Source organism: Sciurus vulgaris (genome assembly GCF_902686455.1).
Source record: "Sciurus vulgaris genome assembly, chromosome: 11".
NCBI lineage: Eukaryota > Metazoa > Chordata > Mammalia > Rodentia > Sciuridae > Sciurus > Sciurus vulgaris.
The window spans coordinates 10,406,087-10,431,193 of record NC_136472.1 but is presented as its reverse complement, the minus strand read 5'-3'; the positions used below and the strand labels follow the sequence as shown (position 1 = coordinate 10,431,193).

Sequence of the window (25,107 nt, the reverse complement as noted above, 5' to 3'; positions counted from 1 at the left end):
GGACTAATTCTTCATCACTATTTGTGAACCCAAACCAACAAAAGTAATAGAAAAGACTTCAATTTCACACTGAATTGTAGAGAGTTTGGAAGTTTTCACTACTTACTTCACAGCAAGGAAGACAGAACTGGAAAAAGTTATTCTAAATTCTATTAGCGAATCAGGGTCACATAGCAAACTACTACATTTAGGAACAGGAGATAACAGGCTGTAGAAAGTCACAGCAACCTGGAGCATATGCCCAGGAGAGAAGTCCTCTATTGGACCAGCTCTGTAGGCCCACTTTGATGTAACTGAATCAATACCAGGGTCTTGTGGTGGACTACCTTGACAATCTCAAACTCTGGCAGGAGGCACAGACTTAGGGAGGGCCATCTATTTTCTTGGAACCCTATTACATCCTTGCTGTGTAGTTTGAGAAATATTCAGTCTCTTTCTACAGTTTGTATGGGCAAAATAAACTTTTTGAAATATGCCATTTATTCTTGGGTTTATTCTCTGTGAGGAACATCAGATTTCAAGAGAAACTACTGTACTAATATTTTATCTGATCTGGGAGAGAGAAATTTGCCAGCTATTACTACCCCTAGAATTTCTTTCTAACATACAGGGAAGGTAAAATAGACCAACTCTTCAGAAGATCACACTGAGGGAATCTGGCCATCTTAAACAAATAATCCATACATAGAAATAATATTATGGAATAACTTCTATTTCTAGTACCCTGCCACCTCATCAATAGGACCATGGGATAAAAATGGTGCATTATGACACAGAGAACTGCAGGACACAGACCATTTTCAATAAGGAGTTTCTATGGATTCCTAGAGAGATAACATAGAGTAAAAGGCAGGTGTGCTAGAAGAGACTGAAGCCTCTGGAGCTACAGCTACAGCAAAAAGTAATCACAGTCTATCTCCTCATCACATACATGTGAAACCTCATCACATCATTTTCTTTCTGATTTGCCAATACACCTGAGTAGGTTTTAACAAAAATTGCAAGTCTTGCTGAATGGCAAGAAAAGTTGGAATCAAAACAAATTATCAGACACAGACTCAGGGCAGTAATTTTGTTCAGATATTTCAAGTATCTAGGATTAATTTACTAAAGGGACTCATGGAAAACATGGGCAACAGGACAGAGCAGCAGGAAAATTCAAGAATGGAGACCAGAACTCTGAAAAGGGTCACAAGGGAATGCTAGAAACCAAACTTGCTGTAACAGGAGTGATGTCACTCTTGATAGGCTCAACAGTAGATTGAGGAGAGAATCAGTGATCCTGATGGTGTTTCAGCAGAAACCTCTGAAATCTAGACATGATAAGAATGTGGAGTGAAATGTGGATCAGATTCCAAAAACTAGCTATTTTAAGTTATTTTATACACATAATGGGAGTGCCAAATGAAAGGAGGGAAAAGGAAATGAATAAAAGAAATACTTAAAGTAATTAAGACTGAGAATTTCCTTAAAGGGTATTTAAAGTCCATGTGGAATTATATCTCCCTTAATGACAGATACATAAATAGAGGAGATCACTGTAGAAAAGGCTGACTGTTGAATGCTTTCCATAGTGTTCAGAGTACATGAATGTCAGTTCTCATAAATTCTGTTTGAAACTGAATGTCCCCAGTGATCTACTTCTTTCAGCCAGGCCCTACCCACCTATGTTATCACCCAATTGCCGACTCATACTATTAATGCTTCAAATGAATTCTAATGAGGCTAGAGTTCTGATAAGCTAATCATAGCACCATAACAATTCTTGCATTGCCTAACATATGAACTATTATGGGGACAACCTGTACCCAAACCATGGCACCTCACTTGCACTAATTTTTCTTGGGATGATTTTCATGACCTCTGTGAATCAAGATTTGGAACTAATCATATCAAAAATTACCTCTCACCTCTCACAGAAAACTGAAACACTTAAATGCATATTGCAAACAGCATATTCTATAAAAAATTGCAGAGCAAGTATCCGAGTTCCTCTGGTTAGGTTACAGAGTATTTGCTGATCAATGTCCAAAGATGACTGTAGTTCATTTCCCACAATGAGAATTTTCACAAATAGATCAATAACAGACTTAAAGGCAGAAAGCAGCTCAGCAAAATATCTCCCTCAGTGATTTAAAGAAAACAGCCACCTAAATAACCTGATAAAGACTAGGGGATATTAGCTGCATGGAATTGCAACCGAGCTGAAGAGGGGATCTTTAAGGAGAAAGTGAGGTCAGGATCAACAGCCTTTGCTGTGTCACAGGGAAAGACAATAGAACAATTTTCTTTGAACTTTTCTAGATACAACCACTTTGCCTTCAGTCAGGGAGAGTCATTCAACCACCATGGCTTTTCAGGACCTCCTAGATCAAGTTGGTGGTGTGGGGAGGCTCCAGATAATTCAGATGGCTTTTCTTCTTCTCTGCAATGCCCTGGTGTTCCCTCATGTTATACTGGAGAACTTCACTGCCATCATCCTTGGTCATCACTGCTGGGTCCACATCCTCGACAATGACACAGTCTCTGACAATGCCACTGGGACCCTCAGCCAGGACACCCTCCTGAGGATCTCCATCCCACTAGACTCAAATCTGAGGCCAGAGAAGTGCCAGCGCTTCATCCACCCACAATGGCAGCTCCTTCATCGGAATGGGACCTTCTCAAACATGAGTGAGCCAGACACAGAGCACTGCATCTCTGGCTGGGTATATGACCGAAGCTCCTTCCTCTCCACCACCGTGACTGAGGTAATAGGTTTCATTTTCCTCTCATGAGTGCTTGACCTGGGTGTGTAGAAACAATGAAAATAATGAACATGCTTTGAGCCTTTAATTGCCATGTGGGTGCTGGTTCTTCTTTTTTCATAATCTATTGATTCTTTTTTACAATATGGGACACAATCTTAGGGTAATGATAAATCATAAATATGAACCTACTGCCATGGTGCTTTTATTCTTGTGAATATCACAGTTTAAGCAAGTACATCATGTGTCTTCGTAAAAATGTTAGGCTAAGTCAGCAATACCCTGCCTTAATTGCCAATTAGATATGTCTGTATGTTCATCAAAACCTGAATACCCAGACTGAACTCCTAGAGTAATCCTATGAGAATGTATGCACCCATGTTCAGGGTTCAGTAAATTCTTCAAGGTCCTTGAATGGTCATGGTAAGTGGCCAAATTTGAGACCTTCGCATTATGGATTAAAGGTGATCGTTAATGTAACCCACAGTTGTAATGAAGTCTCTCTAGGTAAAAATTTTTAAGTTGAGGAGTGGATGTTATAATTCAAGTATTTTTGAACAGGGAAGCTGTAGAAGAAGATAGGGGCCTGATCAATTGAAAACTGCAGGTGGCGTGAAGGTGTTATTGTTATGCTGGTTTCCTTGTCTTCCAGTGGGACCTGGTGTGTGAATCTCAGTCACTGAATTCAGTGGCTAAATTCTTCTTCATGGGTGGACTGTTGATGGGAAGCATTGTATGTGGCTATTTGACAGACAGGTGAGTGTCTCTGGTTTCTATTTCTCTCTAACCATGGGTACTGTCATCAGCTTATGACTCACTTATGCATATGAAAAAATTTGTTGCAGATTATACTGCCCTGGGGGCACATATTTCCCAGGGATCTACAAACACAAATGCAAAATTGCATTCTGTGTGATGAGTGCTTCTTTTTAATGTTTGAGTCCTGTGTGCAGAACATCACCATAAGATGTGTAGGTGTTTTAGTAGAGTATCAGAAAGAAAGTGCCACAACATGGAGTTTGAAAGATCAAAAAGTGTTAACGATGGGGACACAGAGGAAGATGTGTTACCACACTGGATCCAGCCTGCTTGAGTATTCTAGTTGGGAGAAGAACATTGTCAGTGTTGCCCAGGGGCATTGTGCTCAGTGCCTCCTGGATACTGCACTGAATGCTTCTGGTGCCCAGGGAATGGTCATTGTGGCCAAGTGGCCAATGTTGGATGGGTGGAGCATCCTATTCCTCCTGTAGATCTGTGTCATTTGTGGTGTTGGGGAGGACATGCCAGTCACCTTCAATTTTGCTTTTGCCTGAGCAGCTTTTAAAGATGACTTTTTCAATCATGTAGGGTATTTAAGCTAATGACAACTGGTGTCACAATGTGTGGTATGAGAATCTTGATCCTGTACATTTAAATATCTCTTTTTGAAATGACAGGAAACCATTGCCCTCATTTTTTATTGTCAATTACTTTCTTTTTGAGGCTATGACATAGTCTTTTGTAACTTTAATTGCCTTGTACTAATCACTGTATGTAGAATTTCATTTTTTAAGGAATTAGAAATAAACAGTTATTGAATATGAAGAGTATACTTGACATTTCAATAGTCACTCTTTCATGTATCTTATTAGATCTTTATCATATCCTGAGGTAATAGGCATCTTATGCTTTTAATCTCACAAATGAAATTTGACTTAGGGCAGTTTCTTTGCATGTATAATAAATAAGGTTGCAATCTTCAAAATAAAATGTTTTCAACAGTGACATGTTATTGCATATAAGTAAGCACTTCTGTGACTAGAGCCATTTCTTATGAATCCCAGGAATCCTTTGTCTGTATTTTTGTTTAATTTTTTTCCTTGCCTTAGAGTAATATATACTGTTAATAGAATTTCAATTTACTTATATACTGACTACATGAACTGCCTTTCTGATAAACTCATAAATGAACTATTACTTCATAAATGAAGAATAAATTCATGAATAAAGACTACTAGGAATTATCAAGCTCGAGGAGCTAAAAGATAAACTAAAATAAAGCTAGATTGAAAACAGTCACAACTTGCAAGGTAATTTCAGAGCACCAAGTATTTCATCCACATATGACCTATGGGAGTCTTCAAAGGAGAAGAGAGTAATGTGCTGAGAGATTAGCTGGAAAAGTCCTGCAGTATACAAATAGTATTTCTAGAAGTTTTTTTTTTTTTTTAGATCCCTAAAATTTTCTATAACATGATTACATCATCTGCCAATAAGGACAGGTTAATTTGTAGTTTTTACATCTTCCCCTCCCCTTTGACTCTTTTCTCAACAGTAGCTAGGATCTACAGTTCAAAGCTAAATGAAACTTGTGAGAGCTGACATTCTGGCTCTCTTGATGATCTTTGGTGAATGTACTGTGGCTTTCCTTTGGAGTGTGACATTAACTAAATAGAAGTCTGGTAGTTTTCCTTCATAATATTCAGAAGTTCCATTTTATTTCCAGTTTTCTGAGTGCTTTCATTTTAAAAAGTTTTTATTAGTTCTAATGAATTATACGTGACAATTCAATGCATTTTTGCATTTTGATATATCATAGATAAATGGAGAATAATTTCTTATCTTTCTGATTGAACAGACTATAGGATCACATTAGCCATGTGGCCTTATATATACATGAGGTAATAATATATGTTTCATGCTATTGTCCTTCTTAGTCCCAAGGCCTTTCCCCTCCCTTTAATCCTTTCTACCTAATATAAAGTAACTCTCTTCTTCCCTAGTGTCCCCCCATTGTGAATTAGCATCTACATATCAAAGAACACATTAGGCCTTTGGCTTTTGGGGTTTGGCTTATTTTGCTTAGCATGATATTCTCGAACTCCATCTATTTACCAGCAAATGCAACAATTTCTTTCTTCTTTAAAGCTGAGTAATATTCCATCATATATATACCACATTTCATTTAACCATTCATCTATTGAAGGACACATATGTTGGTTGCATAGTTTGCCTATTGTAAGTTGAGTGGCTATAAACATTGATGTGGCTGCATCACTGTGTAATGCTGACTTTAAGTCCTTTGAGTATAAACCAAGGAATGGGATAAATGGGTAAATGGTGGTTCCATTCCATGTTTTCTGAGGAATACCCATGCTGCTTTCCATAATGGTTGCAACAATTCACAGTCTTATAAACTATGTATGAGAGTACCTTTTCCCCACATCCTCACCAACATTTATTGTTGATTGTATTCTTGATAATGGCCATTCTGATTGCACTGAGATGAAATTGACATCATGCATGTGCAGCCAAAGGGCACACCCTCTTGTCTGCCTGAATTCATCTCACTGTATTAATCTGTAATCTCTCTGGAAGTCATTTCTCACCAACTAGGCCTTATCCCTGACCAACATCTTGGGCTGAGGAACATCAAACCTGTCTTAAGACTTTCTAAAGAGAAGAAAGGAAGAACATCCACAAACGAAATGGCGTAAGGTGTCCAGTGTGCCTACATCTTTTAACTGGAGAAAGAGAGCTGCTCCTTTATTAAAGAGCTACGGAGTTATGCATATATGATTTTGGCAGGATGAACCCAACTACTATTCTTAACTGTAATGCTCTAATAATGAATGGCATTTCAGAAACAAAGAAGCAAAAATTGGTTAATATATTAAATTTCTTCTTTCTTTCATTCATTATCAATTCCGTGGATGAAAAACCCTCAAAACTCTTGGCATTTGTTTTTTTGCAAAGCAATACACACAAATACATGGCATGATGGAGGCTGTCTAATCTTCAGTTAGTTTCCTCTGTAATGAAAAATGATTTTGAAAAAAATCTATTTCTAAACTGACAAAAAGTTTTCCTACAAGGACAAACTGGATGTTCCAGAATATTCAGGTGAAAATATATTCCTCTTTTGTTTTTAGGGTTACTTCTTTTAGAAAATAAAATCAGAGAATTTGTAGTTAATTTGCGTTCTAAATAGTGTCTTAAAATTATTTGTTATTTATCTGTCAGGGATATGAATATAATGGGCTATCATACATTTTGTCTAATTTACTAAATATAACAATAGGTTTAATAGAAATTATACATAAAAGAATACTTCTGTTATAATTATATAACTTGCAATAATGGAGATATACTTTTATGCAAGTATTTACTAGTTACTGTATTTGAAATATTATTTGGGCAACTGGATTGAACAAAAGTTGGCAAAACAAGGAAGCAGCTGCAGATGCAAGCTTGAATGACCTTGAATGGATGTTTTGATGGTTATGTAATCACCCGAGGATATAAGAATCCAACTCCTTCCCTCTATCAAATTGCACTCTCACCAATGACTCTCCAGGGAGTTTCCAGACCTTCATTCTGAACTGGGGCTACATGATTGACCCCTCTTGTTCTGAGGCTCCAGCTTCTTGGGCTGAGCATTTCCTGCTTTCTGCAGCTCTGCAGCTGGCAGACAGCCTTTGTGATACTATCCAGCTTCAGGTCCTAGAACCCTGACTGATACACTGTGGTTCACTCTAAGACTCACCAGAGACAAAAGTGCAAAACAATTGGCAGGCTGGTCCTCCTCACAACACTGAAGGCAGCCAAGTTCTGCAGATGCCCTCCTGGGTCCACATGTCCAGGCTTAAGCCAGGATTGGCTCCAACCATAACAGAAGCCACTCTATCCTACAGTTGTAAACTGGTGAAGATCTAATACACTGTTTCACAAACAACCCAGAGAGCCTGACCCAGCCTCCTGAATTAATGTTGATGCACAGGCCTTTAGACATCCTTTAATCTGGCTAGTAACACTGCTGTCATTTCCTCTTGTTATCCTTACCACCTGTGCACATTCTTGCTTTTTTTCTGACAGAATGGAGCTTCTCATAATCACACTGTAACCAACAGGAACCTTCCCATCCTTCCTTATACCCCAGGTTGACACCAAGCCCTAGCACCTATTAGCCAAAGTGACCCAAGTTGGCACCATACCCACAACCACTCTTTCTGGGTTTGCTCCTGGTGGATGGAGGATGTTTCCATGGATCCTCCCACAACTGACTCCTTCATGCTTCTTGTTCTATGTGTTGGTCTTTGTGCTTTTAGCCTCCTTTTTGTTTTGTTTCTTCTTATCTATAGACTATCCTTCAGATGGTAGCTTCGGAAGAATTTTCTCCCATTCCCACCATTCACTGTACCCTTAGGCCAGTTAGGCATCCATTTTCAGGGCTTGGGACAATCCTATATATAGAAAAGTGTCAAGACCCAAAGTTAGGCAGGGACATCATTCAATGCAGCAGGAAGAAGATTCAAATCACTGAACTTCTGCCCTCATCACCCCTCTAGGAATTTAGGGCAATGCCTCTCAGTGGAGAATTAAGCAGGAACAATTAGTGACCCTGATTCAGAAGGCAACACCCTGCTCTATTAGCACAAGGATGTGAACCTAAAGACCTCCCTTTAATTACCCAACCTTGCATTGTCAAAAGAAGAGCCAACTTCCCGGAAGTATCAACAGCAAGATCCTATTTTTCAAAAGGTTGCCCAACCATCCCAAGAAACATGCACAGAGACCCAAGCTTGATCTAGAGTAACCAAATCAGGGGAAACGCCTGTTTATAATCCCATGCATGTTACTTGTGTCTCATGTGTCTAATGTAAAATCAAGAAATGAACTTTTGGCACATGTGCAATAAGATTATGGGTAAGATAGAAAATCTGTCAATCATCCCTGGTTAGCATAAGCCACTCGTATGAAAAAATCTGTCAAAAGCAAATAACTCAAGAACACTTATTAGCCCAGGCCCCCTCAGATACCAGGGTAGAAGCCTTTGTCCTGTCTTTACTGCACCCTCTAAGCATATATTCCTCCAATAAACTCTCCTGGCTGCTGAAGAAAGAAAGATTATTCAGTGTCCTCAATTTTATCTGACAGTCCTACATACCCTGCATCTCAATCACACATAGACACCTGTTCTGAGAGCACATCATCAGGTGTAGAACTAAGACAAAATGAATGTTTATGCCCAATGTCACCCACATTCCCATCCCTTGATCCTATAAGGGAAAGAGGAAATTTGGTTCATACCTTGAGGAAATAAATAAGAAGAAAATGGGTATAGATACAACCAGCTGGAGAGCATGCCAGCTCGAATACCATAAGCTAGGCTTGCCAACATGATCTGTCCAACACTACCAGAGAAGATCAACATTGTCATTCCCATAGCTTGGTGTTTTGGAGTTGTCCATTCTACAACTGAAAGAAAACATCACTGGGTGTTTACTTCAAGCAAAGGTAGAATACCAAGGTCAAAGTCAATGTTCAGTAAAGGTCCAAGAATCAGTGTTGACTTACTAAGATGAACAGTATTTGTCAGGATGGTTGAGGTGGACATGCCAGCCAGGAGGCATAGTAAGCAGTAAACCAGAAAGGTGGGAGCCAATGCAGCACAGGTTTCTGTGATGGCCAGCTGGAATAGACTCCATGTCATAGGTAACCTCTTCCCAAACCAATAGAAAAGGGAATGATGGGATTTTAGAAAAATAGCAATAGGTAAAACTTGGGACAGAGGAGGCACTTCACACCTGTAAAAAAATCCACAAAGGATCAGCAGCAGATATTCTCAAAAGCAAATCTCCCTCTCTTTTAATGGGTACTGTGTGACCAAAATTTCTTAAATATTTTACCAGTAGTTTGACACGAAATCAAGCTGAAAGACATGCTGCAGTTAGAGATATTAACACATCATAAATATCTTTTGCACTTAATCATACATGAAGCATTGTGAGGAGTCAATGTTGTATATAAAGTATTTGAATCAGCCCTTAGGACTCTAGAACTGCAGAAATTATGGCTAACATGACATAATAGGAACATCTGTGAATCGGTACATCCAAGTTGCTGATGGGTTGGACAAGAATTTCTGTGTGCTAAGTTTTACTTAGTTGACCTTGGACAACAAAACAAATATGTAAAAATATTATATGTATTTTCTCACAGGAAAAAGTTGTATAAAGTTGACCTGTTCCTTCGGTTTTGGATGGCAAGTATTTGGAGGTAATCCGGTTGTTCATTTCATAAGGAAAGCTCATGAACACTGCTATGGATCCCCGAGGTGGATCACTATGTAGCAATTAGAAATGTGAAGTATAAGTACAAAGAGACATGTGAATGTATCCCCAACACATAGTGGTTAAGTACACAAAAGGGAGAAAGAGCACATTTAAATTATATATAAATTAAGATGCATTAATCCAATGGTGTTCTTTTATAAAATATGAATTCACAGATACATAGGTTACATGGTAGAATAATTCTTATTGAGAGGAGGATGCTGGGAAGCTTCCACATGTTATGAAGAAAAATCACCCAATATTCTGTTGACAGTCCCCTGTATGTGAGATAAAAATTTACTCTGAGATAAAAATTTCTTTTATAATGTGTCATAGTGAAGATCTTTGAGTTCGCCTACTTAGACTTTATCAAGACAATTGGTTCTCTGTATTTTGACATTTCTTCAAATATTTCTCAGCCCACTACTCTCTCTGTTCTTCTCTGAGACTCCCATAGTTCCTGTGGGTGCACTGCATGGTGCTCCTGAAGTCTCTTGCATGCTAGTCACTTTCTTCAATCTAGTGTTATTTGTAATTTAATTTTTTGTGACTCCTCAGATTTGATAATTCCTACTGTTCTTTATTCAAGTTCATCGATCAATTCTTAGTCATTTATTGTACTTTTCACCTGCAGATTTCTGTTTCTTTCCTGTTTTATAATTCCCACCTCATTATTGATAGTCTCACTTATCATACATTGTTTTATTTACTTTATTTATCTCCTTTTCCATTATCTCTTTTTTTGAGAATATGTAATACATTTATTTGAGTGATTTTCTAGGAATTCTGATGTCTTATCTTCCTTATGAATCATTTCTATGAGTTTTTCCCATTGGAATAAAATATTGCCCCTCCTGCAATATGAATAACACATCCTTTTGTCCCTGTACCATGTGAAGGTGCAGCAAAAGGAAGCCATCTAAGCAGCAGACAGCAAGACCCTACCAGTGGCCCATTCAACTGGTGCCTGAACCTTGGAGTTTCCCATCTCCAGGTCTGTGAGAAACATAATACTACTACATTTAAATTACCCAGTCTTAAGTATGTTGTTAGACCTGCAGAATGGATTAAAACATGTATTCTCCCATGAAGATTAGGTATCAAATTCAATATCTTTCAGAGAAAAATACTAGAATAGATTATCATTGATCCTACAATTGTTCTGGGAACTTTGACCAACATCTCATCCCTTTCTTCCTCCCCACCACCAGCCTCCCCAGTCTCTGGTAGCCATCATTATAGTTTCTTCTTCTATAAGATCAAGTTTTATAGATGCCACATATAAATGTGATTATGTGGCACTCATCTTCCTGTTTCTGGATTATTTCACATCAAATAATGTCCTCCAGGGTCATCCTGTTGTCACAAGCACCAGGATATCATCCTTTCCCATGAATGAATAGTATTCCACCTTATGTAGACAGACCTTCCTCTATATGCTCTGGAGTTATAACAACTTTTTGACAGAGACATTAGCATTTTCTCTTTGTAAACTGCAGGTAGGGTAGCTTATTTCCTTTTATCTGAAGTACGCTTTTATTTATTTCTGTCTCCTGGTTACTGAGTTCTTCCAGTGCTATGAAGAACAGAAGTTGTGGAATAGTATCCCTGTCTTGTTCTAGACATTACCAAGAAAGTTGTCCAGTCCCCCGACACCCATCACTGCAATGTTAGCTGTGGGTTATCACATTTGGTTTTGTTGTGTTGAGGTATGAGCCTTCCACCCCTAATTGGTTGAGAGTTTTTCTGATAACAGGATGTTGAAAACCATGAAGAGCTTTTCTAGGTCAAACATACCTCAATGAAATAGTTTGAGAAGAAAAAAATAGTTATCGGTGTCCTCTGTATATGTCATGTTCATAAACATCTTCCCAAAGCTCAGTTAATTTGTTTTATTCCTCTACTGGGTCCTGAATGTCACCTTTCTTGGCTTGCAAATGCATTCTTCCTTGGGTCTGTGCCTTTTGCCCTCCTTTCCCTATCTTTCTTTCCTACTTGCACTTCCTTTGTGAGCATGTTTCATGACTCCCCATGACAATTGTTTGAGAGATAGAAGACAGAAACATTTACAGCTCCTGTCTTCAAAATGATCACCCACCCTCAACAGGTCAGTGGGCTTGATAAAGACCCTGACTACTCAAGTAAGGGATCAAAGTGAATTTCCAGGTGGGAAAACTAACCTTGATGTAGGGATGGAGGCTCTGAACGCATCTTGAAAGTTGTAGTGTCTGAAATGTGTCTTCAATGTTAGCATAGAACTAACCATGGTTAAACAGTCAGGGTATGTTTCCTTGCAGTTGAGTCCAGTCAAATGACTTCAGAAGGGCAAAGTCAGTGGTGTCCTGGTAAATGTTTAACTCCAACATTCAAAGATTTGAAAAAATCCTCGAGTCCAGAATTGTGGGAAATCATTAATTTCTCTTATTCGTTAAACTCCACCAGAGTCTGTTTACACTTAACATTTTGGTCTCAACAGGCTCATAAATCATTTAAAAATTTAACAAGGAGCTCTTGAAAACCTGTGTGAACTGACTATGGGACACCTTTGTGGGCAGGACTGAAGAGCTTAGACTGCTTTAGGCTTTCCTCCAAAGCATGGTGTGATCATTGGCATAGAATAGCAGTTACAGAGAAAGATACTTTTGTAAAACAAGAAGAACCAGCAAACCCCACTTGAATATGTGTCACTTCCTCCCCATGCAACGGTTACCAGGAAGAACACACTTGAAAAGGTCCCAATGACAGCTAGCATTGGCCACCTAAATATCTCTGGAAGCCCCACTATTTCTGTTAGCTCATCAAAAGTGAGTATCTGGTACCAAATTAAGTCATCATGCCCTGATGTTTTGCTGTGATATTGTAAGGGCTTGATGGCCACTCTGAGGCATAGCAGCCCTCATCTGACATGGATATAAGGTCTTTTTGGAGCCAATTGTTAGTAGCACAGTAAAAATGGTCAGTGATCATGGGTTTATGTTTGGGAAGCAGAGTGCCTCCCCATGATTGCCTCTCTAACACAAGCATAAATCCTGTATTCTGCTGATGAAGTTAGGGCTAGTAAATGGCCTAGTAAATGGCGTAGAAAATGTTTGGGAGAAACACATGATTATTTTGTTGGATTTCCTATTTTGCATGGTCCTGGTTCTTTTATTTCTTCTTCTTTCAATTACTAGGAAATGGAGTTATATCAATATCAGTCACCTTGCCCAAGGTATACAAGTGGTAAGTGGTAAGGCTGATGTAGCACTTCAGTATAAAACCAAGTCTGAGTTTAAATCAAATTAAAGCAAGATCCCACTGATTCCAAACTGAAGTTAATTCCAGGTTCCTCTTCCATGGAGACACAACATGCAAGGTATTCTACAAAATTGGATGACACAAAAACTAAAATAAAAAATAAATTGCCAGGAAATAATTTTTCTTCCTGACACTGGAAATCTGTATTACTGTTGGTAACTAGTTGAGAAAAAAATTCCATCACCAACACTTCTATATTCCTCTGGTGTGGATGGGGCTTTGAATTGTAATCTTACTAACTCATCCTTTGGTTTCCATCCTCATATAAATTTCCAACATACACTCATTGTTCAATGATATACAGTCCTCTCCAGTTCCTGCTTAATATATCCTCATTTTACAATTGCCCTGAGGTTCCTAGAACTTCCAAGCTCATCTATCACACCACTTCTATGCCTGCCATTTTTTCCAATGTCTTTATTTTCCACCAGATAGCATATTTATTGACCGAACACTCTGTGTGTTCCCAGTGCTTCCACAATACCCTTCTTTTTCTGAAAACTGAACAAGATGTTGTCTCTGTTATTATTGAAGGCTGTGAGATCCACCATGAAGGAGGAGTTGCAGGCAGCACAGAAAAAAACTTCTCTGTGTGACTTGATTAAATAGATCTGTCTTCTGTCCTTGGTGAGGTAGGCTTCACACCATGCCTAGGAAAGTACTGGAGAAGTAGTGTATTTCTTATTTCAATGTGTACAATATGCGGTGATCACAGCTTTGGAGACAAAAGGTGAGGAGGATATAGAGAGCATTTCTATGGCTGGGGGTAGTCAAAGGGTGATGGGAAGACTGGCACAGGACAATTGCACAATGAGAAGTTCTGTTTATCATATCACACTGCCATTTTCACACTGGAGAATTGTGCTGATCACTTCAATCTTGTACACTGCTTTTCTCTGCTTTTCATCATTGTTGCTTTTGTTTTAATGGAGGTGTAATGAAAGAATGAGTTTCAAGAGCAGAAAAAACTTGAAAATTCTGAAGACCCATCCTGTATTTCCACAATATGCCTCACATCTCCCCAAACTAAACACTGCTGATGGTCTCCATCATTATACATTTGTTTTAATATAATTATAATCACCTGTAAGCAAATATTCCAAAAAAAGAGATATGTCTGTATATTTTAACACCAACAAATGACTCATCAAGACTGATTCACTATTACCATCATCTAAAAATTTTAAGGATTAACCCTCATGACATGTGTCTTTCCTATTTGTTTGCTGCAGATTTGCAATAATGCTGCCCACTTTTGGCCTTTTACTGCACCTACATCTCCTGGGAACCAATGTTTTCTTGGTTCAGATTCTCCTTGGTGCAGTCAACATCCCAACAAATTATGTTTCTGTTTGGACACTGAATCACAAGGGCCATCGAATACATCCATTCTTTTTCATTTCCATGATGGGAATCTATTTTCTGGTCATCATATTTGTGCCTGATGGTGAGGAAATAGCACAGTGTAAAAAAGGAACTATCTTCCCTACTTTCCTGATGATTTTTCCAGATGAACATATAGGAATCCAAAGAATTGGGTTCAAAATATTCCCTGAAACCTGTTGGAGCGTTTAGGACATTCTGCCATTGAAGTGGTAGGAAAACAGGCAAAGGTCAGTAAAGTTGGTTGAGAGATGTGATTGTCTTCATTATGGCCAAGAAGTTCCTGGAAATTGGGGCCTCTGAGGCTTGGATTTCTCTAGGTCAGAATACATCATTTGCTCATTGGACAAGGATATTTCCTTGCAAAAATGTAGGTCTGGATTCATCATTATGAGCTAATACACCCACACTGTCCTTTCACTTCCTGTGCCTGGCTCTGACATATTACTTCACCTTCAGTGACAATTTATTCCTAAACTCTGTGTGTCCCCACATAGGTCTCATCTCAGGTCACCAGAAAAATAACCCTGCTTTTGGGAATATTCTTGACTTCAGGAAACAACCCCTTGTGGTTCAGTACAGAAGAGATGTATAGCAGTAACAACATATCAATCACCATGATTTACTCAGCTCCTTCTGTTGTAATGTGTTCTGCAAAATCCCACATTGGTGGGCTGCATTCCTCTATATATATCTCCTTGGTTCCATGGACTTAACCCAGTGACACTTTACAACTGAGTCACATACCCACTTGTTTCACTTTTGAACCAGGTCTTGCTAATTCCTTAGGGCTTCTCAACATTTGTCAGGGACCCTTGCCTCTGAGAGCCTGCGGAGGCAGGCATGCCCTGGCCTGATCTTCAAGATGGCACCTGGCATGGTGCCAGAATAGGCTTCAAGCTGTCAACAAGTTTCAGGAAGTACTCCTGATTGGCTGACGTACCTTGTGCTTGGCTTGTGTACAGTACATGTTTTATGCGTTTACTTGATATGTCCATGCATTCGCAGTGGGGACAACTTTCTGATTGGTCTCTGTATTCTATATAACCTGGGGTAGTTCTGCATTGGGCGGCCTTTTGTCCACATTAAAAAGAAGAAGCTTTGCTGCACCAAAAAAGGCGTATGTGTTATCATTTCCTCCATGGGCAGTGGAAAGTGATAAAAGTTGCTGAGTCTAGATACGAACTCTTGTTCCTCCTGCCTTAACTTCCTGAGATACTGGGATTACATGTGTGCACCATTACCCCTGACTATATGCTCCAATCCTCTTGAAAGTAAACAGTAATGTCAGTTTCTTACCCTGCAACAAAGCCCACACCAAGGCTTAATGCTCTCATGAGATTTTCTTTTAATTGAGTTGAAAACTGACTATGAAAGGTTCCTTCAGTGGTTTCCAAAGTCTGACATATTTTCCATTTCAGAAGTCCTTATTGTTGAGTCTTGAAACATTGCTCTAGATTAGGATACTTTCCACCTTGTTCATTAATATGTATTTCCTGTCCTTTTGTGAAGCTCTTCTATAATCTTTACCTCGTGCCAATACTATGCATGGACTGTTTTTTGAAATTCTTTGAGTGCCAGGGTGAGTCTGATACCCATCACTAATTTCCACATGACAGTCACACCTTCCACCGGATATGTAGAGGAGGCACTGGACAGAGGAAAGAAAGTGAAGTCCTCCCGCATTCAGCATCTTTTCTCCTTCCTTGAAAAATCTTAGAGAGGCAAGGAGAATGAATACAATTATTCAGAACCTTTTATTCACCATCAATAAAACTGTGCAGAAAAGTCACATCTCTCAGTCACAAATTTTGCCTCTATGCAGTTTCCCCACAGTATATTTTTACACTGTGAAGATCTCCAATAAGGGTGTTTTCCATTCATAATTTGGGTTGTAATTCTCATATTTCCTGACTCCTGGGTCTTCTTCTCTCCAGATATGCACCATGCATATAATTTTGACATCTTTGGGAGGAGGACTTTCTTTTGCCTCTGTTTCCTGTTCTCTTTTCAAATGAACTGCTCCCCACCATCATCAGGTAAAAATTCTCCTAGGTTCCCTGTCAGAGTTAAAACATCCCTTCCCAGCTCAATGACTTATCAAGGGAAGAAACCAAAAGTAGTGATGGTAATGATAACAATTATAGCCAGAATTTACCTAATGTTAGCTTTTCGCCAGAGAATTTTAGGTTTGCTAATATACCATTAATGTACATCTCATGGATTCTTTGTAGTCACCTAAATTAGAGATGCTATTGTGCAAATCACAATAGCCAAATTATGGATCCAGCCCAGGCGTCCATCAACAGATGAGTGAATAAGGAAAATATGTTACATATACACACTGGAGTGTATGTTAGCCATATAGAAGACTAAAATTATGTCATTTGCAGGTGAATGGATGGAACTGTAGAAGACCATGGTGAGTGAAATAAGTCAGACTCAGAAACTCAAGGGTTGAATGTTTTATTTATGTGGAAGGTAGAAAGTTAGAAAGAGCATGAATTTTCATTAAAAGAGAAGGGAGTCCTCTAGAGTAGAGAATGGAGATTGGAGGGGAGGAACTGTACAATGAACTTGATCAAATTATGTTCATATGCAAATATATCACAACAAGTCCCCAAATTATAATTTGGTATAATTATAATGCACCAATGCAGAAAATAATGCATAATAAATAAAATAAATGAGTAGCAATACTTTTAAAGGATTAAACATGTCTTAGTAATCTGTGAACTTGAGAATAATTGTTATCCAACCAAACAAAATTTCAAAAGCAAGAGCAAGTCATCAATCTTCACATGCCTAAATGTACCCCTTGTTGTCTCACATAATCAATGCAAAAAGCTGAAAAAAAAACCCATGTGCATTATCCCCAGAATAATTTTGCATTTTTGTTGTTGTTGTTGTTGCTTTTTATGCTCCAGAGCAACAGGTTTAGGAATCACTGGAGTTTGCATTTACGTGGGTGAAGCCCTGGAATCCGTGCTGATTATCCTGGAGACATGCAGCACCCTTTCCCCGGGTCATCTATGGAACCTCCCGCATCCTTGCAGGACTTACCGTCTTGCTCCTCCCTGAAACCAGGAGCCAGCCTCTGCCTGATTCCCTCCAAGATATAGAGAATGAGTGAGTGAACTGTCTCAGGGTCCTTTACAGGTATTATGTGCCATGGGTCTGAGATGGGAAGACAGATTCCACTGGAGTCACTATTTCTTTGATAAGCTGAGACCTATACTGTTTCTGGTAGTCAGCGCCTTTGGTTTAGTAAAAGCAATATTCTTTCATCAGCAATCTCAGATGTCCCCCTGAAGATCTCCGGAGCATACAAACCATGTCTACTCAGCGTGCATCAGTAGTTTCCATGGTAAATGGTACAAAATTAGGTCTCGCCTTGTTCCTGATCACAGTGAGACACAGACCTTTGAGGGTATTTCACACCCAAGCCCAGTATTAATGCAAATCTTACCCTCCTTGTCCTACTATCCTGTAATCTACTGAGGGCTGAGAGATGTTTATCACTGTAACTTCTTATAGGCTGGAGCTTTTCCCTGGTCACAGAAGAACCCAGGGGAAATGAAGACAGGATGTGGGCCCTTTCCACAGGTGACAATATATCTAAGGGAAGGAGGCTTCATGTGTTGCCATGAGATTCAGACCATTCAGTTTTCACTCAGAATGAAAGTGTTCACAAAAGAGCAGAATTCAATGATAAATAAAGGAACTTTATAATGATGAAGGTTTGAGGAAGGTTTTTAAACTTTTGTGTACTTCCCTCGTGCTTTCAAAGACTCCTTTGGAGAATGACACGATACCCAAAGATGACAGTAGAAATGATCAATGCTGCTTTCCAAATACTCCCAGGAGTTGTTTTCTTTTACTACATAATTTACTCAAATCCTTGGGCAGGTATCATGATTTCTTATTTTTATTTTATTTTATTTTATTTTATTTTATTTTATTTTATTTTATTTTTACCAAGGTTGGTGGAGGAAGGATCAGCTTGCTCTAAAGAATGCTGGAGATACCTTGTTTCTCTATGTCCTCTTATGTTTGTGTTTATTTCATTGTGGTTTTACCATATCTGTTCTAGGGGAAAAGTCTCCAGAGAAGTGAAGCAGGAAGATCTCTCCATCAAAGTGACACAGTTCTAAAGAATCATAGAAATTGAGTACTGATCAAAGAGCAAGAAAAAAAAAGAGATATCAAGATCACTCTTGGATACTAGAAGAAAAATATTTAAATAAATAAGTGCAATTGAAGTCATGAATCCCATTTAAAATTGTGAAACTAATTTTTTGTGTACAAGATTCTTTATGAATCACAAGAAGTTCACAGATACTATAATGCCTTAAAATTCATGACAGAATATTTACATAGTTGCAGATACCTACAATGTTTCTGGTTAGGGGGACAGAATTAGCTTAAAACCATTTTTTTTTCTCTGAATTGACAGGAAGAGTATTTTATGGGATGATTACAATGAAGAATCCCATATGCTTGAAACAACTTGAAACATATTTCCAAACATATCTAATAATTCATACTAGTATATGAGTCAGCTTTCTGCTTGGCAACAAAGTCTTTGAGGTAAATGACTTAAGTCAAGGAGAGATTTATATGGGCAAACAGATTCAGAAGTTTCTTTCCACGGTTGCTTGGCCTTGTTTCCCTTGGACCTATGGAAAGGGAAAATATTATGGTGGGAAGTCCATGGTGAAACAAATCTGCTCACATCATTGAAGACAAGAAGTAGAGAGGGGAAGGTCCCAGGGTCTCCATAACCCTTCAAATCACACTCATAGTGACTTAACTCACTCCAACTATATATGACCTCCTGATGTTTCTACCATATCATAATCACACCTCCAGCTGATGACCAAGCCTATGACACATAATTCTTTGGGGGACACTTCAGATCCATAGAAAGTGATTTATAAATCAATTTACAAAATGTCAAAAAATTAATGTTCATTGCCAACATTAACTACAAATTACTAAGGAAAAAAACCCATCCTCTATTCTTCTGTTTTTGTTTCAAAATCTATGTCTTCTGCTCCTTGCCTTTTTAGTTCATGATTACTCTGTTATCTATATACCAAATTTGACACCATGTACATGATATATGGGCACAACCACATAAATAGACAAAAATTACACAGCACACAGGTGTGCACACAGACATAAAACAAAGGATCTTGTCACCTTTTGTAAGTGGAACTCCACAGGTAGGAAGCCATATTACAGATGTTTAGTTAAACCTCTATTAGATGTAATCTATTAGAAATTAAAATAGATTCTATCAGTCTTTTACATTATGACATAAATATAAGGGTATTCATATACAGTTAGAAAGGCCAGGTATAAAATCCAGCAGTCATGGTGGACTCTGAAATCAAAGGTTTCAGGTAGCCAGCTCCTTGTCATTGATGCCTATTGATTTATTCCCAACACCACCATGTCCATGTCCCTTTCAGGATTTAGTAAGAGGAAATTTTTTTAATGTAGTTTTGAGTCAATCCTTGAAAAATTAGCCTCCAAACAAGGACAGAGTGTAACACCCTCTATAGTTAGGTAAAATAAGACTGATACAAAAAATACATTAATTTAGGTGTGCAAGATCAAATGTAAATTTACCATGAAATCATGGCTCAAAACTTCAGAATTTTAAAAAAACATTTTTTTTAAAATTACACAGCACTATGCTTTAGTAAAAGAGCATATAGAATATCTTTATCACAACAAAGTTTACTTTTAGCTTAGTTTAGAGTCAGTTTACATGTTAAAAGAATGTGAGAGCCTGTAAAGTTCTCAGAAAAATTTTAGAAAAAAGAAAGTTGTACATTTTAAATCTTTCCCCTATACAGTAGCATTAGGGAGGAACTTGGTAAGAAAACAACATCATAGTGTGAAAGGACAGGCTGCCAATGCGGAAGCACCTTGGATTTAAAAGTGGTCCTTTTATCCTTTTGTCTTAATGGATTCTCTGTAAGCCTTGCAAATCTTGCAGGCCACAATTCACATTTTAAATATAAGTCTAGGAGAAGTGAGGAAATGTGCAGTTTTGAGTTTGATTTGCATGACCTCATGTATAGCGCATTAACCATTTTTCTTTTGTAAAATTGTTCTCTTAAAGCTTGGTGCTATAATTTATGTTTTCTCTGGAGAGCCCCTTTTTTTCTTTTTTATTCATCGATTCTTATTCTTTGTGGTGCTGGGGAATGAACTCAAGGTCTCATGCTTTCCTGGTAAGCACTTCTTCTTGGTGGCCATATCCTGAGCCCCTTTATTCCAACACTCTTTGGCCAATGATGTTCTTCCTCATCTTAGGAACAGACCAATATAGTCAGTCAACTGTGGACTAAGACCTTTGAAATCATGAGTCCCTGATGAAATTTTCCTCCTCTAAAATTGTTATTGTCAGGAGGAAAAAAATTGAGGAAATCAGAGTGGAAACCTCTGATGCCTCAGAGAATAGGCCACCACTCCTGGCATACTTCAGTTATGGTTTGTGTTAGCATAGGTCCAGGGAATCTGAGGGGTTGTGTTGTGTTTCTATGCCTGTATCCTCTCATGAGAACATTTCAAAAAGAAACAAAATATGATAAAAGCTTAGAAAATTTATTGAAAGAGAAAGGAGAGATGAGAATAAAGGGAGAGGGTGGATCATCTCAGAGAGAAAGTTGATGATGTGCCCCTCTGTTCCCTAATTTTCTATTGGAATCCTAGGGACATTTCTATTAGAACTGAGAGGTGCACACAAAACCCATGGCAGGCACTATTATTCTGAGGTTAAAATGACAAGTTAAATATCTAAAGACAACTCTCAGTAATGTCCATATAGACTCATGCCTATCTGACACCTATCAGTTTGGATTGGAATGTCCCCTAAGGGCTCATGTGCTGAATATTCAAAGTGGCAAAGTTCAGAGGTGGTGCTTTAGAGAAATGGTTGGTTCATGAGGACCCTGATGTCTTCACTGACTGCTTAATGGATTGCTATAAGTTTTGAAACCTGTAGGCCTTTGGCACAGTCAGAGGAAATAGGTCATTGGGGAAGTACCCTTGGGGGTTATTATGGTTTGATCTAAAATGTGTCCCTTAAAGTTCACATGTTCAAAGTATGGTCCCCAGTGTAGCAAGGATCAGAGGCAGGACTTTATGAAAATGATAATTATGATGGCTATTTTTTTGTTCATGGATTAAATATTTGAATGGATTATTGAGTAGTAACTGTAGACATGTGAGACATGACTGGAGGAAGCAGATTACTGGGGGCATGTGTTTGTGGACATTATCTAGTCCCTGGCTCACTCAGTCTCTCTCTCTCTCTCTCTCTCTCTCTCTCTCTCTCTCTCTCTCTCTCTCTCTCTCTCTCTCTCTCTTTCTCTCTCTCTCTCTCTCTCTCTTTCTCCCCCTTTCTCCCTCTCTTTCTTGCCTGGTTTCCATGTGCCAAGCCTTGCCCATATTCCATGAGTAATAGGAAACTTTGACCCCAGATTAGTTTTTCCTCCTTGAGTTTACTTGTATCAGGTATTTTCATCAGAGTAACAAAAGTTGACTAACAGAGTCTCCTAGACCAGGTTTATGAGGAGTATCTCAAACTGATTGTAGCACAGAATGATGATGAGTAACAATTGCAGACTTCAGTTCCACCTTAGTTCCACCTTAGGGAGATCAGTAGTTCATGCCACAAATTCCTCATGGAAATTGTTCCTAAAGGAGACATTCCCTACTGAATTGAACTTTCTACACAAAGAAAATGCATGTGTTTGGTATGAGGCATAAACTATATGGGGACCAATGAAGAACCACCTTCATCCCCTGAACTTCTAGGGAAGGATGGCCCCTCTCTGCTCTTTGCCTTCTTGTCCCACCATGTGACCTCTTCCTCTGGTGTGTGGTCTCACTATGATGACATCTGCATGAAGAGGCACTCCCTGAGGGATACTCACCAGAGCTGGAACCATTTGGTTTGGATTCTCATCCTCCAAAACCATTAACCAAATAAACCCCCTTTCCTTTTTAGTTATATAGCCTCAGGCTTTTTGTTATAGCAATGGAAAATAACTAATACCCTTTGGTGACCAAAGGCCCAAATTATACTCCATCACTTTTAATAGGCAAGATACTCTGAAGGGGTATATCTTCCATAAGGCTTTAACAGGGCTGTCCTTCATTTGGAATGGGAAGGATTTCAGAATCCCAAACCACTGAGTTAACATTTTACTATACAACATTAAAACCCAAATATTATTTATTCATTTATTGTTGAGACCATGTCAGGTCAGTTAATGCTATAAGTTTGATTCGTATTTTATCATGGTGTTGAAGATATATTTAATAGGTAGAACTAAATAATTTTGTTTGAGTAAATTTAGAGTGAATGAAAGAAAATTAAGGGCTCAACTCTAAGTTTTTATTTAGGCAACTAGATAAGAGGGTTCGATTAATAAAATATCAATAAAATCAAGTAATTATAAAGGGCAAGCCATCAAAGCAAGATAAAATTATTGATGATTCTCCTGAATTGTCCTAGATATCTATTTTTGTCACACACATATGTGCACAAAAGTATATGTGTGCACACATTAATAATATCAAAGTGTAATTATTTATGTATCTCCCTCTTACCAAACATAATTCCCTTAAACCTTGCCTTATACTTACCATATTTCTGCTATTTGAACAGAAAAGAGGCTCATGAATACTACCTGAATGAATCACCAATCCAGTAAAATGGTGAGGTTACCACTGGCTGAACCCTCTGTGCTCCACCACCTTCATCCTCCCACCACTCTGAGTAATTTACTGTAGGTGGTAATGCATTTCTTTCCATTTTATTATAATTATTAGTGTCTATTTGTAGAAAATAATGGATTTCATTGTGCTACTTTCATACATGCATGTAACATACTTTGATCATACCCACACCCCATTACCCTTCCTTAAACATCCTCTCCCTACTTCCTTCCCATTCCCTAGCAGTTCTCTACTTTCATGTCATCTTCTTTTCCTTGGATCCACATGAGAGAAAACCACATGATTCTCTGAGTCTGACTTCTTTTGCTGACATGATTTTCATTACCATCCATTTCCCTGCAAATGACATGGTTTTGTTCTTCCTTATGGGTAATACTCCATCTTGTAGGTGCAATACACTTTTTATCCATTCATCTATTGATGAGCATCTAGGCTGATTCCATATCTTTGTTATTTTGAGTACTATTACTCATATGTCTCTTGTGTGCTGCCTTCATTTCCTTCAGATATACCCAGGAGCAACATGACTGGGTCATATGGTAGTTCTGTTTTTAGTTTTTGAAGGAACCTCCATAGAGGCTATACTGATTACATTCCCACCAACAGTGTCTAAGTGTTCCTCTTTGTGGTACCCTCACCAATATTTGTTGTTTTTAGTCTTCTTTCCATATTTGTTCTTATCAGTTATACATGACAGTAGAATATTTTGATATATTATACATCTGTGGAGTATAACTTCCCATATTTCTGGTTGTACATGAGGTAGAATTACATGGGTCATATAAACATATGTGCACACAGGAACGTAATATCCAATTCATTCTACTAACTTTCCTATTCCCATTCTCCCTCCCTTCCATTCATTCCCCTAAGTCTGATACAAAGTACTTCTATTCTTCCCTCTTCCCTCCCTTATGGTGAGTTAGCATCTGCACATCAGAGAGAACGTCTGGTCTTTAGTTTGGGGGGTTGGTTTATTTCACTTAGCATGATAATCTCCAGCTCCATCCATTTACTGGCAAATGCCATAATTTCATTTCTCTTAATGGCTGAATAGTATTTCATTGCGTATACATACCACATTTTCTTTATCCATTCATCTGTTGAAGGGTACCTAGGTAAGTTCCATAGTATCACTATTGTGCATTGATCTGCTATAAACATTAATGTGGCTATCACCATAATTTTCATAATAGTTATTCTGATTGGGTGAGATGCAGTCTCACTGCAGTTTTGATTGAATTTCTCTGATGGCTAAAGATACTGAGCATTTCTTCACTTGTTTATTGATCATTTGTACTTCTTCTTTTGAGAAGTGTCTGTTCAGCTCATTTACCCATGTATCAACTGGATTGCTTGTTCTTTAGGTGTTATATTTTATTTTTATTAGACCTTAATGAATTATACATAGTAGGTAGATGGCATTATCAATTTTTAGTTCATATATATTCTGAGTATTAGTCCTCTCTTAGATTAATAGGTGGCAAATATTTTCTCCCATTCTGTTGGCTATGTCTTCACTCTATTGATTCATTTCCTTGATGGGGACAAGGCTTCTAAAGTGATGTAATCCCATTTGTCAATTCTTGCCATTATCTCCTATGCTCTGTTCAAGAATTCGATGCCTGTACCAATATCTTAAATAGTTTCCCTATATTTTCTTCTAATAGTTTCAAAGTGTCATGTCTTCCTTTAAGATCTTTGATCCATTTTGCATAGATTTCTGTACAAGACAAGAGAGGGGAATCTACTTTTCATCTTCTACAGGCAGAATTCCAGTTTTCCCAGAACCGTTTGTTGAAGAGGATACTTTTCTCTAGCAT

At 38.3% G+C, this 25,107-nt stretch overlaps 1 protein-coding gene across 1 annotated transcript in view; it reads left to right on the top strand.

Annotated features, from left to right (window-relative positions):
- The first annotated feature begins 2,020 nt into the window (after positions 1-2,020).
- The window catches only part of LOC306638812 (organic anion transporter 7-like), a 99,735-nt gene continuing 76,648 nt past the window's right edge, over positions 2,021-25,107 (top strand). The window contains exons 1-2 of the mRNA XM_079102187.1: positions 2,021-2,750; positions 3,400-3,503. Coding sequence (XP_078958313.1) covers positions 2,349-2,750; positions 3,400-3,503 — 506 coding nt within the window. The 5' untranslated portion in view covers positions 2,021-2,348. The remainder of the gene's footprint in view (positions 2,751-3,399; positions 3,504-25,107) is intronic.